Source organism: Salvelinus sp. IW2-2015, linkage group LG26 (genome assembly GCF_002910315.2).
Source record: "Salvelinus sp. IW2-2015 linkage group LG26, ASM291031v2, whole genome shotgun sequence".
Classification (NCBI taxonomy): domain Eukaryota; kingdom Metazoa; phylum Chordata; class Actinopteri; order Salmoniformes; family Salmonidae; genus Salvelinus; species Salvelinus sp. IW2-2015.
In genome coordinates, this window is record NC_036866.1 from 42,323,367 (window position 1) to 42,336,821 (window position 13,455).

At 44.4% G+C, this 13,455-nt stretch overlaps 1 protein-coding gene across 1 annotated transcript in view; it reads right to left on the reverse strand.

Moving 5' to 3' along the window:
* cftr (CF transmembrane conductance regulator) overlaps nt 1-13,455 on the reverse strand; it is a 43,615-nt gene that overhangs the window by 13,494 nt on the left and 16,666 nt on the right. The window contains 11 exon segments of the mRNA XM_070435309.1: nt 388-538; nt 622-701; nt 931-1,217; nt 1,428-1,465; nt 2,771-2,899; nt 3,176-3,436; nt 3,716-4,259; nt 4,647-4,733; nt 8,023-8,117; nt 11,052-11,243; nt 13,290-13,455. Of these exon segments, the coding sequence (XP_070291410.1) occupies nt 388-538; nt 622-701; nt 931-1,217; nt 1,428-1,465; nt 2,771-2,899; nt 3,176-3,436; nt 3,716-4,259; nt 4,647-4,733; nt 8,023-8,117; nt 11,052-11,243; nt 13,290-13,455 (2,030 nt within the window).

A 13,455-nucleotide genomic window follows, 5' to 3' on the forward strand; every position in this document is an offset into this window, starting at 1 on the left:
AGGAAATCCCTGATCAGATTTTCACACCGACCCCTTCGTGCTCTCCATGGCTGTGGGAAGGCCTTGTTGTTGCCATCGGCGACACACTCGGAATGACAGGATCAGGAGGAGTAATGTCGGAATGTACCAAGCCCCCTTCTTTCTCACTATGTAAGTTAGGGGGGAATGTATGGAATGTTATCAGAATGTTGGGAATTGTTGTGGTGAGGGGGAATGTATAAACCTTACTTGCACAGTACAATGTAACTTCTGGAATAGTTCCAAAAGTGTAAACACTGCCCGTCTTTCTCGCCAATCAAGACGAATCACGCACACCTCCAGTATTTGAGAGTTCTCCATCCCCAGCCCCAGGTTAATCTGTCAACAGCCCCATCCTCCCAGTCTCACCCTCAGCCTCCAGTTGTTTGAGCTGCTGTCCCGTATGCAGAAAGTACTTCCTCAGAACCACGAATATGACGGCCAATGGGATCGCGGCAATGAAGATGTACGGCCTCATGATGGACACAGTAAATATGGCACCCAGCACGATCAGAGTTAACTAGAGGGAGAGAATATGAAAAAGTCACAGAGAGAGAGAGAGATAGATAGAGACTGAGACGGGCAGAGCAGCCAGTCACCTACCTGGATGAGGTCAAACAGTGCAAGGGGAAGCATGTCGTCGATGGTGGCCATGTCTTTAGTGAACCTGTTCATGATCCGACCTAAAGTACAGGGCAGAAAAACACACGCATGGAGAATTGACCGCCGCTGGTATTCGTACTGACTAACTGAATGGCTGACAGACTGACTGATTGATGTATAGGCTGTGAGATTGCATAGACAACTGACTGATATTAAAGTGTTCAGATACCGGTAGATGCATGTACACTATGTATCTCTAGCTGATACATAATCCTTGGTTAAGCCAGGGGTTTCAGCAGCGGCGCTCACCGGTCTTCATAGTGTTGAGTACGGCCATGGGGGCCCTGAGCACAGCGGTCAGCATCTGTTCATGCAGCCTCTTGGACACGGTCAGTAAAGTGTGGACCAATGGCAGGCCTCTGAAGAACCCCAGCGCCAGAACGCTCTCCGACGTCGCCACGTAGATGTAGATGATGTAATAGGCGCTGGTCGGCGTGACGATGACTGGCTTTTGGGCGGCGGGTGACGAGGCGTTGGCGTGTTGCTGGTCTACGTAGTTCGGCGCCGACGGGTTGGCCTCCTCTGTCCAGATCTTACTGGGAGGGAGAGAAGAAAGCACAATGGTTACAATGGTGTCTGAATGGTGGTCTTTTGTTTGAGTACTGCACTATTTGTTGGGCTGTTTATATGTTATCAGGCTGATCTTGGTGTCTTGTGGTGGATACTACTTGTTCACAATTGATTGTAGGCTGATCATCCTAGAGCCTTGTGATGAATATTACACGTAAAAACAGATAACAACTTACTCTGTGATAAGAAATATCCCCAGGACAGAGCCAGCAACCTACAACACACGATATACACAGTTAGACTGAGGGTGGCACCTTGCGTTGTAATTATATTGTCAATAGGCAATATAATTAGGCAATTATGATCCAACACAGACCCTGTAGTAGAAAGAGGAGGAAGGGAAGCGCTACTAAGGTAGACAATAGTACATTTTGGTAGATAGAAGGTGCTCTTTGGTAAAAGGGGTAAATTGGTCATCAAAAAGAAAGGAGGACCAAGGCACTCTTCATATAATTAATTGAAATGCCTTTATTTGTATGGCATGTTCAATAGAAACAAAGTTTTAAAAACATAGAATCTTCCCTTCATACAGTATTGCTATGGGTTAATATAGAATCTTCCCTCTAATACAGTATTGTTATGGGTTAATATAGAATCTTCCCTTNATTGTTATGGGTTAATATAGAATCTTCCCTCTAATACAGTATTGTTATGGGTTAATATAGAATCTTCCCTTCATACAGTATTGTTATGGGTTAATGTAGAATATTTCCTCTCATACAGTATTGTTTTGTTTAAGGCCAGGCACAACACTCTAATAGGGCAATTTTCTTCCCCTTAATCATATTACACTTTTTACCAGTTGAATGTAGACACAGATATAATACTTTTTTGCACTACAATTTTTCAGAAATATTTTATTAAAATTAGCAAATTATGTGATTTCTCATTAAATATGCACCTATCTGCATTTCACGCATATCCACTTTTTCCAGACACTGGATGAAGTCAGCCTAAATATTTTGGTTTAATTTTGTTTGGACATTCCATGACCGAACTTATACATAGCAGATTGTGGACAAATACTTTTTCATCTTTCTATCTGTAAAATACTTAAGAAAGGTACGTAAAATATTGGCCATATATCACAAACCCTCGAGGTGCGTTATTGCTATTATAAACTGGTTACCAACATAATTAGAGCAGTAAAAATACATGTTTTGTCATACCAGTGGTGTACGGTCTGATATACCATGACTGTCAGCCAATCAATCATAAAGGGAAATAATGCCTGATCTAGAATGCCCTTCAAGCAAATCAGAAACGAGTATTCAACAATGGCGTAGCATAATATAATATATATACAGTATATATATATATATATATATATATATAATATATATATAGTATATAGTTCCGCTCCATTGTACATCATCCATTGTAAATTGTTTATACATCCGTATCATGCATAAAATGTGATTCTGATTCTGATATCCTCTAATACAGTACTTTTATTGTTTAGTATAGTATCTCCAAGACAGGGATTATCTCATGCTATCATTTAATACCGTTTCTTTACCTCTACAGCGAAGACGAGGAAGATGAAGATGAGGACGTAGACGAGGTTCCTGTTGGTGAAGATGTAACGCATGTAGGTGTTCCACGACGTCGTCTCGAACACGTTCTCACGCCTGTCTGCAAAGCATTGCTGCAAACAGACAAAAGATGCGTATCGAATGAAATACTCAAACCTGGCTGGTCTTTGTGTTTTATCTTCAAATGTCTCTATTCAAACTTTGTTTTGAAAAAGGTGGTTCACACACTGGTGCACTTTCTGTGACGTACCCTGGGCTATTCCTTGACCCTAACCCTAACCCTAAACTTAACCCTTACCCTAACCTCCATGTGCTCATGAAGACCAGCGGTTACAGAGGAGAACATCCAACCTGCCTTGAACCCGACCAGCTCCCTTCACTGAACCTACCTCCATGTCCTGATCGTCCACATCCTCGCTGATGTCATAGACACTGTCTGTGGACAGGCGTCGTGCGTAGATGTCCAGCTCAGAGGCCAGCTCGCACTGCGGCGTGATGGACAGCTTCTTCCTGAAGGACGTCTGGAGCTGCTCCCTCCTGCCCTCCCCCCGGGCGTTGGTGATGAACTGCAGCACAGACTGGCGGCGCTGCCCGCTCAGGTGCTGCAGGCCATGATGGTACTGGTTCCCCCGCGGCAGCGACTCTTCAACCTACGATAAATAATAATATAATATATGCCATTTAGCAAATGCTTATTAGCAGATGCACCTGCAATCAAATCAATGGATCAGTCAAACGCACAGGACACAGCATAGTAGTGTACACAGTGCAATGAAATGCTTACTTGAAATGCAAGCTCTCCTCTCAAACAGTAGAAAAACAGCACAATAAGAATACTTTGAGCCGGTTTCCCAGACACAGACTAAGCTTAATCTGTGTGCAAGAAACCTCCCCTCAGTCAAAGAAAATAAGTAGAGAAGCAGCCTCACCTGATCGTCCTCGGGCACCACTGAGAACTTCCTCTCTGACAGCTCTCGCACGGCATCCTCGATAGTGGTGGACCCGGGTGGAGGAGCCTGGGCTTTCTGTGGCCCCGTACCGATGAAGGAGAATTTACGGGCCGGATTAAGGATAATTGACTGTTTACGTTTTTCCGCTGCTGTGAGACCGTCCCCCCCGGCAACGGTGATGGCTTGAGGGCCATTGTTTGTACAGATGATCGGTGGCGGGGGCTGGCGGAAGGACTGGTGGATGGGTTCGGGGCCACGGAAGACGGCGGATTCATCGATAGAGACGCGTCGGAGGGTCTCGGTGAGGATGGAGCTTCGGCGTTCGGCGTTGATGTTGTCGTAGGCCCCCAGGCCCAGGAGCAGGGAGCTGAAGTCTGGTCTCTTGGCCTGCAGCTCGGAGAAGGAGCCGTAGAAGTAACACACACCGTTGTGAAGCAGAAGGATCTTGTCCGCTCTCTTCAGGTGCTCCAGCTTACTAGTGACCACGATACGAGTCTTGGAGGACATCAGTTTACACAGACACCTGGCAGGAGAAAACACATGTATCCTTTGTTTAGTTTATCATACTTTACTTTAGGCATTTCTGTTTCTGTCAATCATGTGCTTGCCCTCATTTCTGGGTGGGAAGATGCTGATAACACCAACATCAGAAATTAGATCAAAGGTCATGAATGTCAGACAGGAAGTTACATTCCCATGAAAAGCCCTTTGATCGACCAAAATAACATTTCACCAACTAACCCAAGTTGTCAGGAGGTCAAACACAACAAGAAAGACACAACCTTGACCTTAACCTTCTCTCCTCTCCTTAACCATTCACCCTGCTCATTCCACCCAGCCCAGACCAACCCTCCCCCATCCTCCAGGCCCCGGCCAATATGAAAGCCTCAGTGTTGAGCCACAGACAGACCTCTCAAAGATCTCTTTCTCAGTCACAATGTCCAGGTGGGTAAAAGGTGAATCCAGTAGGTAGAGGTCGGCGTCTTTATACACAGCTCTGTAATAGCCCACACAAACACACAGAGAAACACACACACACAGAAACGTGAATGGAAAAAAAGTCATAAATTAAATAGGCTTTTAAAAATGAGGAAGTTAAGTCCCTGTGGGATTCAACTCAGTTTAAGTGATACATTTACTATGACAATATAACCAAACTGACAATTATGTCTTTTGTTAAGTGGGAGCAAATGGTCACCCAATACAATAAAAACAATAAATAATGGATATGTGGGAACGTCGGAATATACAGTACCAGTGAAAAGTTTGGACACACCTACTCATTCAAGGGTTTTCTTTATTTTTACTATTTTCTACATTATATAATAATAGTGAAGATTTCAAAACTATGAAATAACACATATAGTAAATAAAAAAAGTGTTAAACAAACCAAAATATATTTTATATTTGAGATTCCGCAAAGTAGCCAGCCTTTGCCTTGATGACAGCTCTGAACACTCTTGGCATTCTCTCAACCAGCTTCACCTGGAATGCTTTTCCAACAATCTTGAGCACTTGTTGGCTGTTTTTCCTTCACTCTGCGGTTCAACTCATCCCAAAACATCTCAATTGAGTTGAGGTCGGGTGATTGCGGAGGCCAGGTCATCTGATGCAGCACTCTATCACTCTCCTTCTTGGTCAAATAGCCCTTACACAGCCTGGAGGTTGTGTAAACAAATGACATTAACACTAAGCGCAAACTAGATGGGATGACATATCGCTGCAGAATGCTGTGGTAGCCATGCTGGTCACAACTCCTCCTCCATGCTTCACGGTCGGAACCACGCATGCGGAGATCATCCGTTCACCTGCTCTGCGTCTCACAAAGACACGGCGGTTGCAACCAAAAATCTCAAATTTGGACTCATCAGACCAAAGGACAGACTTCCACCAGTCTAATGTCCATTGCTCGTGTTTCTTGGCCCAAGCAAGTCTCTTCTTATCATTGATGTCCTTTAGTAGTGGTTTCTTTGCAGCAATTCGACCATGAAGGCCTGATTCATGCAGTCTCCTCTGAACAGTTGATGTTGAAATGTGTCTGTTACTTGAACTCTGTGATGCATTTATTTGGGCTGCAATTTGAGGCTGGTAACTCTAATGAGCTTATCCTCTGCAGCAGAGGTAACTCTGGGTCTTCCTTTCCTGTGACGGTCCTTATGAGAGCCAGTTTCATCATAGCGCTTGATGGGTTTTGTGACTGCACTTGAACAAACTTTGAAAGTTCTTAAAATGTTTCCGCACTGACTGACCTTCATGTCTTAATGTAATGATGGACTGTCATTTCTCTTTGCTTATTTGAGCTGTTCTTGCCATAATATGAACTTGGTCTTTTACCAAATAGGGCTATCTTCTGTATACCATCCCTACATTGTCACAAGACAACTGATTGGCTCAAACGCATTAAAAAGGAAAGAAATTCCACAAGTTGACTTTTAAGAAGGCACACCTTTTAATTGAAATGCATTCCAGGTGACTACCCCATGAAACTGGTTGAGAGAATGCCAAGAATGTGAAAAGCTGGCATCAAGGCAATGGGTGGCTACTTGAAGAATCTCAAATATAAAATATATTTTGATTTGTTTCACACTTTTTTGGTTACTACATGAATCCATAGGTGTTATTTCATAGTTTTGATGTATTCACTATTATTCTACAACATAGAAAAAAKCAAAGAAAAACACTTGAATGAGTACTGTAGGTGTGTCCAAACTTTTGACTGGTACTTTACATTAAGATGTAATGTGTAGTAATAAAGTTAGGTTGAGGCTGCAGAAGCAACAGAAATAAAACAAATCAGATCATAGAACACCACAGTTACAGGAGCTGAACTAACAGCCAAATGAAAAATACAATATTGATTCGSTAGTAATCATCTTTTTCATAGGGCATTATGACCATTAGGATGCACTATCCATGCATACATACACTGTCCCATAACAGCAGTCTCGTGTGCAAAACAACACCAGATGCATTCTGCCTTCAATAGTATCAAAATCAAATCATGCGCCGAATACAACAAGTGTAGACCTTACAGTGAAATGATTACTTACAAGCCCTTAACCAACAATGCAGTTTTAAGAAAAATAAGTGTTAAGTTAAAAAAATTTAACAAATAATTAAAGAGCAGCAGTAAAATAACAGTTGTGAGGCTATATACAGGGGGTACAGAGTCAATCAATATGCGGGGGCACCGGTTAAGGTAATTGAGGTAATATGTACATGTACTGTAGGGGGGCAATGCAAATTGTCTGGGTAGCCATTTGTTTAGCTGTTCAGGAATCTTATGGCTTGGGGGGTAGAAGCTGTTTAGAAGCCTCTTGGACCTAGACTCGGTGCTCCGGTACAGCTTGCCGTGCGGTAGCAGAGAGAACAGTCTATGACTAGGGTGGCTGGAGTCTTTGACTATTTTTAGGGCCTTCCTCTGACACCGCCTGGTATAGAGGTCCTGGATGGCAGGAAGCTTGGCCCCAGTTATGAACTACCCTCTGTAGTGCCTTGCGGTCGGAGGCCGAGCAGTTGCCATACCAGGCAGTGATGCAACCAGTCAGGATGCTCTCGATGGTGTAGAACTTTTTGAGGATCTGAGGACCCATGCCGAATCTTTTCAGTCTCCTGAGGGGGAATAGGCTTTGTCGTGCCCTCTTCAAGACTGTCTTGGTGTGTTTGGACCATGATAGCTTGTTGGTGATGTGGACACCAAGGAACTTGAAGCTCTCAACCTGCTCCACTACAGCCCTGCCGATGAGAATTGGGGTGCGCTCGGTTCTCCTTTTCCTGTAGTCATGTCACATTCCATTGACATTTCCATTTTAGAAAGTACTGTAAGTATCGGAATACACACCATCCATGCATACACATAACAGCAGTCTCATGGGCAAAACAACACAAGATGCATTCTTCCTTCAAGAGTACTATGTCACATTCCACTGGACATTTCCGTGCTATAGCATTTCAAAGCCATAACACGAGTAATGACTTTAATAAAATCAACCACAGTGGTCTGCCAAGTACCGTAGGTTATATATCTTCAGTGTTGAATGAGTGTTGCCACAGGTCGTACACGCTGAGAGACAGGCGGTTTTGTGTTGGTGTGTATGTGTGTGTGTGTGTGTGTGTGTGTGTGTGTGTGTGTGTGTGTGTGTGTGTGTGTGTGTGTGTGTGTGTGTGTGTGTGTGTGTGTGTGTGTGTGTGTGTGTGTGTGTGTGTGTGTGTGTGTGTGTGGTGTGGTGTGGTGGTGTGTGGTGTGTGTGTGTGTGTGTGTGCGTGTGTGTGTACCGGTACGTACCTGGCCAGGCCTATCCTCGCCCTCTGACCTCCACTTAGGGTCACCCCTCCCTCCATAAGGGGCGTCTTGTCTTTCTCCGGCAGCAGGGCCAGATCCTGAGGGGAGAGCAGGGGAGGGTTAGATAAATGTTTGAGACATAGACATGCACACCCACACACAAAAACAGAAACATGAAAGGTAGGGGAGCTGGAATGTCAAAGCACTAGTAAATGTATCGGGGAAAACAAAGAGAAAAGTTCAGTGTTAGTAGACATAACAGACTGAAATGGCAGCTACAAAAATATAAACAAACAGTTCGTTTATGTCGTTTACTCCTGAAAGAAGGTTGTTAACAAACTGGGCACTGAGTCAGTTCAACATCCCCTAGTTTTTCCGTGTTTAAATGTGAAATAAAATAACCTGGGGCCTGGTTAAAAGATGATCTACAGTACTGTGTGACAGTTATACAACTGAGTTTTGCAAATCCAATTCCAATTTCATATTGGTATACAGCTGCAAAGCAATCAAATCACATGTACTTAAAGCTGCAGTTACGGCTTTAAGTACAGTAGCTGAAAGACAGAAAGGTGGAATTTCAAAGGTCTAATTCCACCACATCAAACATACCAAACAAGATACACTGAAACATCGAAAGAATATGAAAAACTTCAGAAATGCCCACGAAAAAACAACTTCTCGTTCAGAAAACAGCCAATGTGGCATCGATATGAGTCAGAAACATGTACTCTATTGTCAAAATTGACTACAAAGGTTAAATAGGATTTTTTGATAAAATATCGTTTTGTGAGACTTGTGGTCGTGACTGCATCACAACGTAAATGACGGTTGGGTTCGTTTCAAGTCTGCCCACATACCCACAGCAGGCAGCGCACAAGTAATCATCAATTTGGAGTGCAGCTGCAAGCAACCCGATCATAACGCCTGTGGTAAATTTGGATTGATTATGGGACTAGTTAGGGATGATCGGTTAATAACACAATGTACATGGGACAATATGTTAAAATGTCAATGACTTAAAAACCTCAAACAAAATATTAATTGTAGAAACTCATATACAAATATTGAAAACATTTAAGGAGAAAACTAAAAGGTGTGAACAAAATATTGTCTCATTTAMATTGTGTAATAATTTATTGATGGCCCCTAACTAGCCCCGGAGATAGTCAAACCAACTTTGCCACGGTTGCACATCAGCTGGCTGAAGCTAATTGGCAAAATAATTTGTCTAACTATTCCCACCTGCGAACAGACACCCAAGACACCCACATCAAACCACACCCCGAAACCAACTCACGTTTGGATTCAGTCATGGCCGCTAGCATTCATTTTCTTAATGAACCAAATCTAAAACGAGGCCAAATCAGGAAGTGCAGTCGCCCTTTAATAGCTAGATGATTTCAAACACAAATGTCTGAAACATGTAAACCAACATGTGAAAGAATGAATTTAGTCATACATAAAACCTCCTACCTTTTTAAACGCTACTTCTGCTATCCAAACGGAAGGCATTGGGAATTAAGTTAAGAGGTTGTTTAACAGGTCGTAAAACACAGCGAGTGGAGAAAAGGCACCTTGTATGTCTCACACTGACAAAAAAAGCGTGGCTAGTGCTACAAGCTAACTATTCTCTCACCATAAACCTTGGTTCTGGGTGCTGAGATTACAAGCTAGCTAACWGTTAACATGCAAAATGATTGAGGTTTACAAGAAACAGCCCACCCATGATCATTTTCTGGTCCTAGGAGAGGCAAAAATAGACTGGAGCGTGATCACAAGCCCACTAAACACAGTCTGATACGTCTTGGAACACAGATGTCTTTCACAGATGTCTCTTTATCCTCCCCGTCTCAGACCACGTATACCATATTGCTTTTGTCATATTCTCGTTGACAGATGGAATATTCATGACTCCTCTGAAGTCACTCAGTTGTTGAGAGTTTGGATGCAGGTGAACGTGACTCAGTTACATACGAGTTGAAAGGTCAMGTCCAAAGGTGCTCATTGTGAGCTGTCAAAGGGTTAAAATAGGTGCATACGGTAGTGTTTGCTTCAAAACAGGCAACGGCACACTTAGGCCTAGCACCTACAGTTGCAATGGCACATCATCGGAGCTGTTCCATGACGTCTTTTGTAACAGCCTTTTTCAAATGCAGCGGTTTACTTAGCACTTATTGGGGGGCGGGCTGGCGCAGACTTCAAACAGTGCCTCAAGAGGCCTCAGGTAACACACCATRCAAATGATCTGCGCCAAATCATCAATACCCCCAGGGCATGAGCCGTGCCAATGTGCCACTAATCATTTCCACGCCTTCTCAGTGGTCTACATGTAAAACCAATAAATGCTACTGGATAGTAGCTCTGTTGCACAGAGTTTTCTGGTCAGGTCATGTACACAGAGAGAGACAGAAACACAGATTGACAATGAATGCTCTAGTCTAGATCCATGCTTGTGACTGAGCAAGCTGATATTCCGTCCCAATGACATAATGTGGGGTGTCCATGGCAATGGGAGTGTCAGGGACAGTAATCCCGTGACACGGCCACCCTGCCGAGGCAGCAGTCTAAACGTACCGCACAACACTCAACACTGGGGCTCCACACAGGGACGGAAAGGTGTGTGTGTGTGTGTGTGTGTGTGTGTGTGTGTGTGTGTGTGTGTGTGTGTGTGATGTGGCAAAACTGCGAGAAATATGACATCTCAACTCCTCACAAAGGCTCCTGGGTAGACAGCCAGGTGGAACATATGAGTCAAGGGAGGAAAAGAGAATAGGGTTAGGAATGAGAGATTAGCAAGAGAACATGAGGAGGTAGAGAGAGTAGAAGAAAAAAAAAACATCAGGTTAAAAGAGGGGAGAAAAATATAAAAAATTCACGTGGACAGAAATAAAGCAAAGACAGAGGAAAGCAGAAGTAGAGAAACATCCAACACGACAACGTCAAAGACCATACCTGAGACCAAAACAATTCTAACCAAGCTAACAGCCGACACACAATATGACAGAGCGACAGCATATTTCCCTCCACCGTACCTCCTCCAGCTGACAGGCCTTGATGACAGAGGTGTAGCGGAACTCGTCGTAGGTCAGGCCAAACAGGATGTTGTCACGGATGGTTCCGGGCATGATCCAGGAGGTCTGGGGGGAGAAGGAGATCCGCCCACTGTGTCTGATCGTCCCCTCTGACGGGACCAGCTCCCCCAGGATCATCATCAGCAGGGAACTCTGGGGGGGGGGGGCACAATATCCGAAGCGTCGAGCACAATAAATGTGATGGGGTAAAATTGTGTGTGCAATGTTGATTTTTGGGGAAGTAATTCCCAGCACCATAAAGGAGATAAGCTTMGTGGTGTGTGTTAATCCTGTTGTAAAGGGAAGAAATGTCAGAACACCTCTGAACACTATGGAGTAAAAATATGCAGAGAGGGGAGAGATACTGTATATGTGCATCCCTAATCTATATACAACATTACGCCCTGGAGAGAGAGGAATAATAATGTATTCTATGATATGCTATTCACTTCAGCTCACCGGGGAAGGGGTGGCGTATAACTGTAGGTAAGGGGGGCAGACACTAATCTCCAAACCTCGGATTGACTGCACTTTATAGCACCAGTAGAGGTGGAATTGAGGCATAGACACAAAGTGAGATATTTATAATATTAAGTCTTTCACTTTGTCTCAACATGTAATATATCTCAATCACATGAGGTTGGTGGCACCTTAATCGGGGAGGAGAGGCTCCTGGTAATGGCCGGAGCGGAATAAGTGGAATTGTATCCAATACATCAACATGGTTTCCATGCGTTTGTTGCCTTTCTATTTGCTCTGTTCCAGACATTGGCACCGTCATAGGATGCCACCTTTCCAACAACTCAGTTCATCATATTTCTGCCCTGCTTGAGCTGCCCCGGTCAACTATAAGTGCTGTTACTGTGAAGTGGAAATGTCTAGGAGCAACAACGGCTCAGCTGCGAAGTGGTAGGCCACACAAGCTCACAGAARGGGACCTCTGAGTGCTGAAGCGCYTAYCGCGTAAAAAAACGTCTGTCCTCAGTTGCAACACCCACTACCGAGTCAAAACTGCCTCTGGAAGCAACGTCAGCACAAGAACTGTTCGTTGGGAGCTTCATGAAATGGGTTTCCATGGTCGAACAGCCGCACACAAGCCTAAGATCACCATGCATAATGCCAAGCGTCGGCTGGAATGGTGTAAAGCTTGCCGCCATTGGACTCTGGAGTGGTGGAAACGCGTTCTCTGGAGTGATGAATCCCGCTTCACCATCTGACAGTCCAACGGATGAATCTGGGTTTGGCGGATGCCAAGAGAATGCTACCTGCCCGAATGCATAGCGCCAACTGTAAAGCTTGGTGGAGGAGGAATAATGATCTGTGGCTGATTATCATGGTTCGGACTATGCCCCATAGTTCCAGTGAAGAGAAATCTTAAAGCTACAGTGTGCTTCAACTTTGTGACAACAGTTTGGGGAAGGCCCTTTCCTGTTTCAGCATGACAATGCCCCCATGCACAATGCCCCCATGCACAACTCCATATTAATACCCATGTTCGACGAGCAGGTGTCCACATACTTATGATATTTGATACAATTCCACTCATTCTGCTCCAGCCATTACCACGAGCCCGTCCTCCCCAATTAAGGTGCCTCCTGTGTCTCAATAATATTATTAAAACACAGTATGACCCATTGAGACATGAGGAGCCCACACTCTATCCACCCCTGTCATTGTTCCCAGACAGTGAGAGTGATCCAATAGCTTTCCTGAGCCTGTGGATCCTTTTGGGACGCTACAGTGTAACAGTGTATATTGAAACACACTATGACATAGCGAGATATGAGAATCACACTTCAGCTGCATCACATCAGAGTGCACACTCTGTTGTGATGTTCTACCTGCTACACGGCAACCAAACCATTTTAATTCACAAGATAGAATGAACGTGCGTGCATCAGCCATCAAGAATTTAACCTCTGCGATTCTTGAGCTTGGACGCTGCCATTGGAGGCGACCAACTCAAGCAGCATAGCAGCTTTCGACGATTTAAAAGTAAGCATTCCCTCAATGGCTGATGGCCGATGGCAAAGCCGGACGCCCGGCGGCTGTGGCGTAGCAGGGCCGTTACAGGGACTGCAGTTGGCACATTTACAGAAATGTTGATTCATGTACATTGTTCCTGCCAATTCAAATAAACAAAGGCCCAGACCTTGTCCGTCCAGCCCAGTGTTCCCAGACAGTGAGTGGTAGTGGTACCTTCCCAGAGCCGGTGGATCCAGCCACGGCCAGCATCTGTCCCTTCTCCAGATACAGGCTGATGTTCTTGAGGACGGGTGTGACGTACAGGTTTGTGAAGAACAACCCTGCGTCACCGTTAGGGTGGCCGTTAGCCTTGTTCTCCTGCTTAATTTTCTCAAAGAGC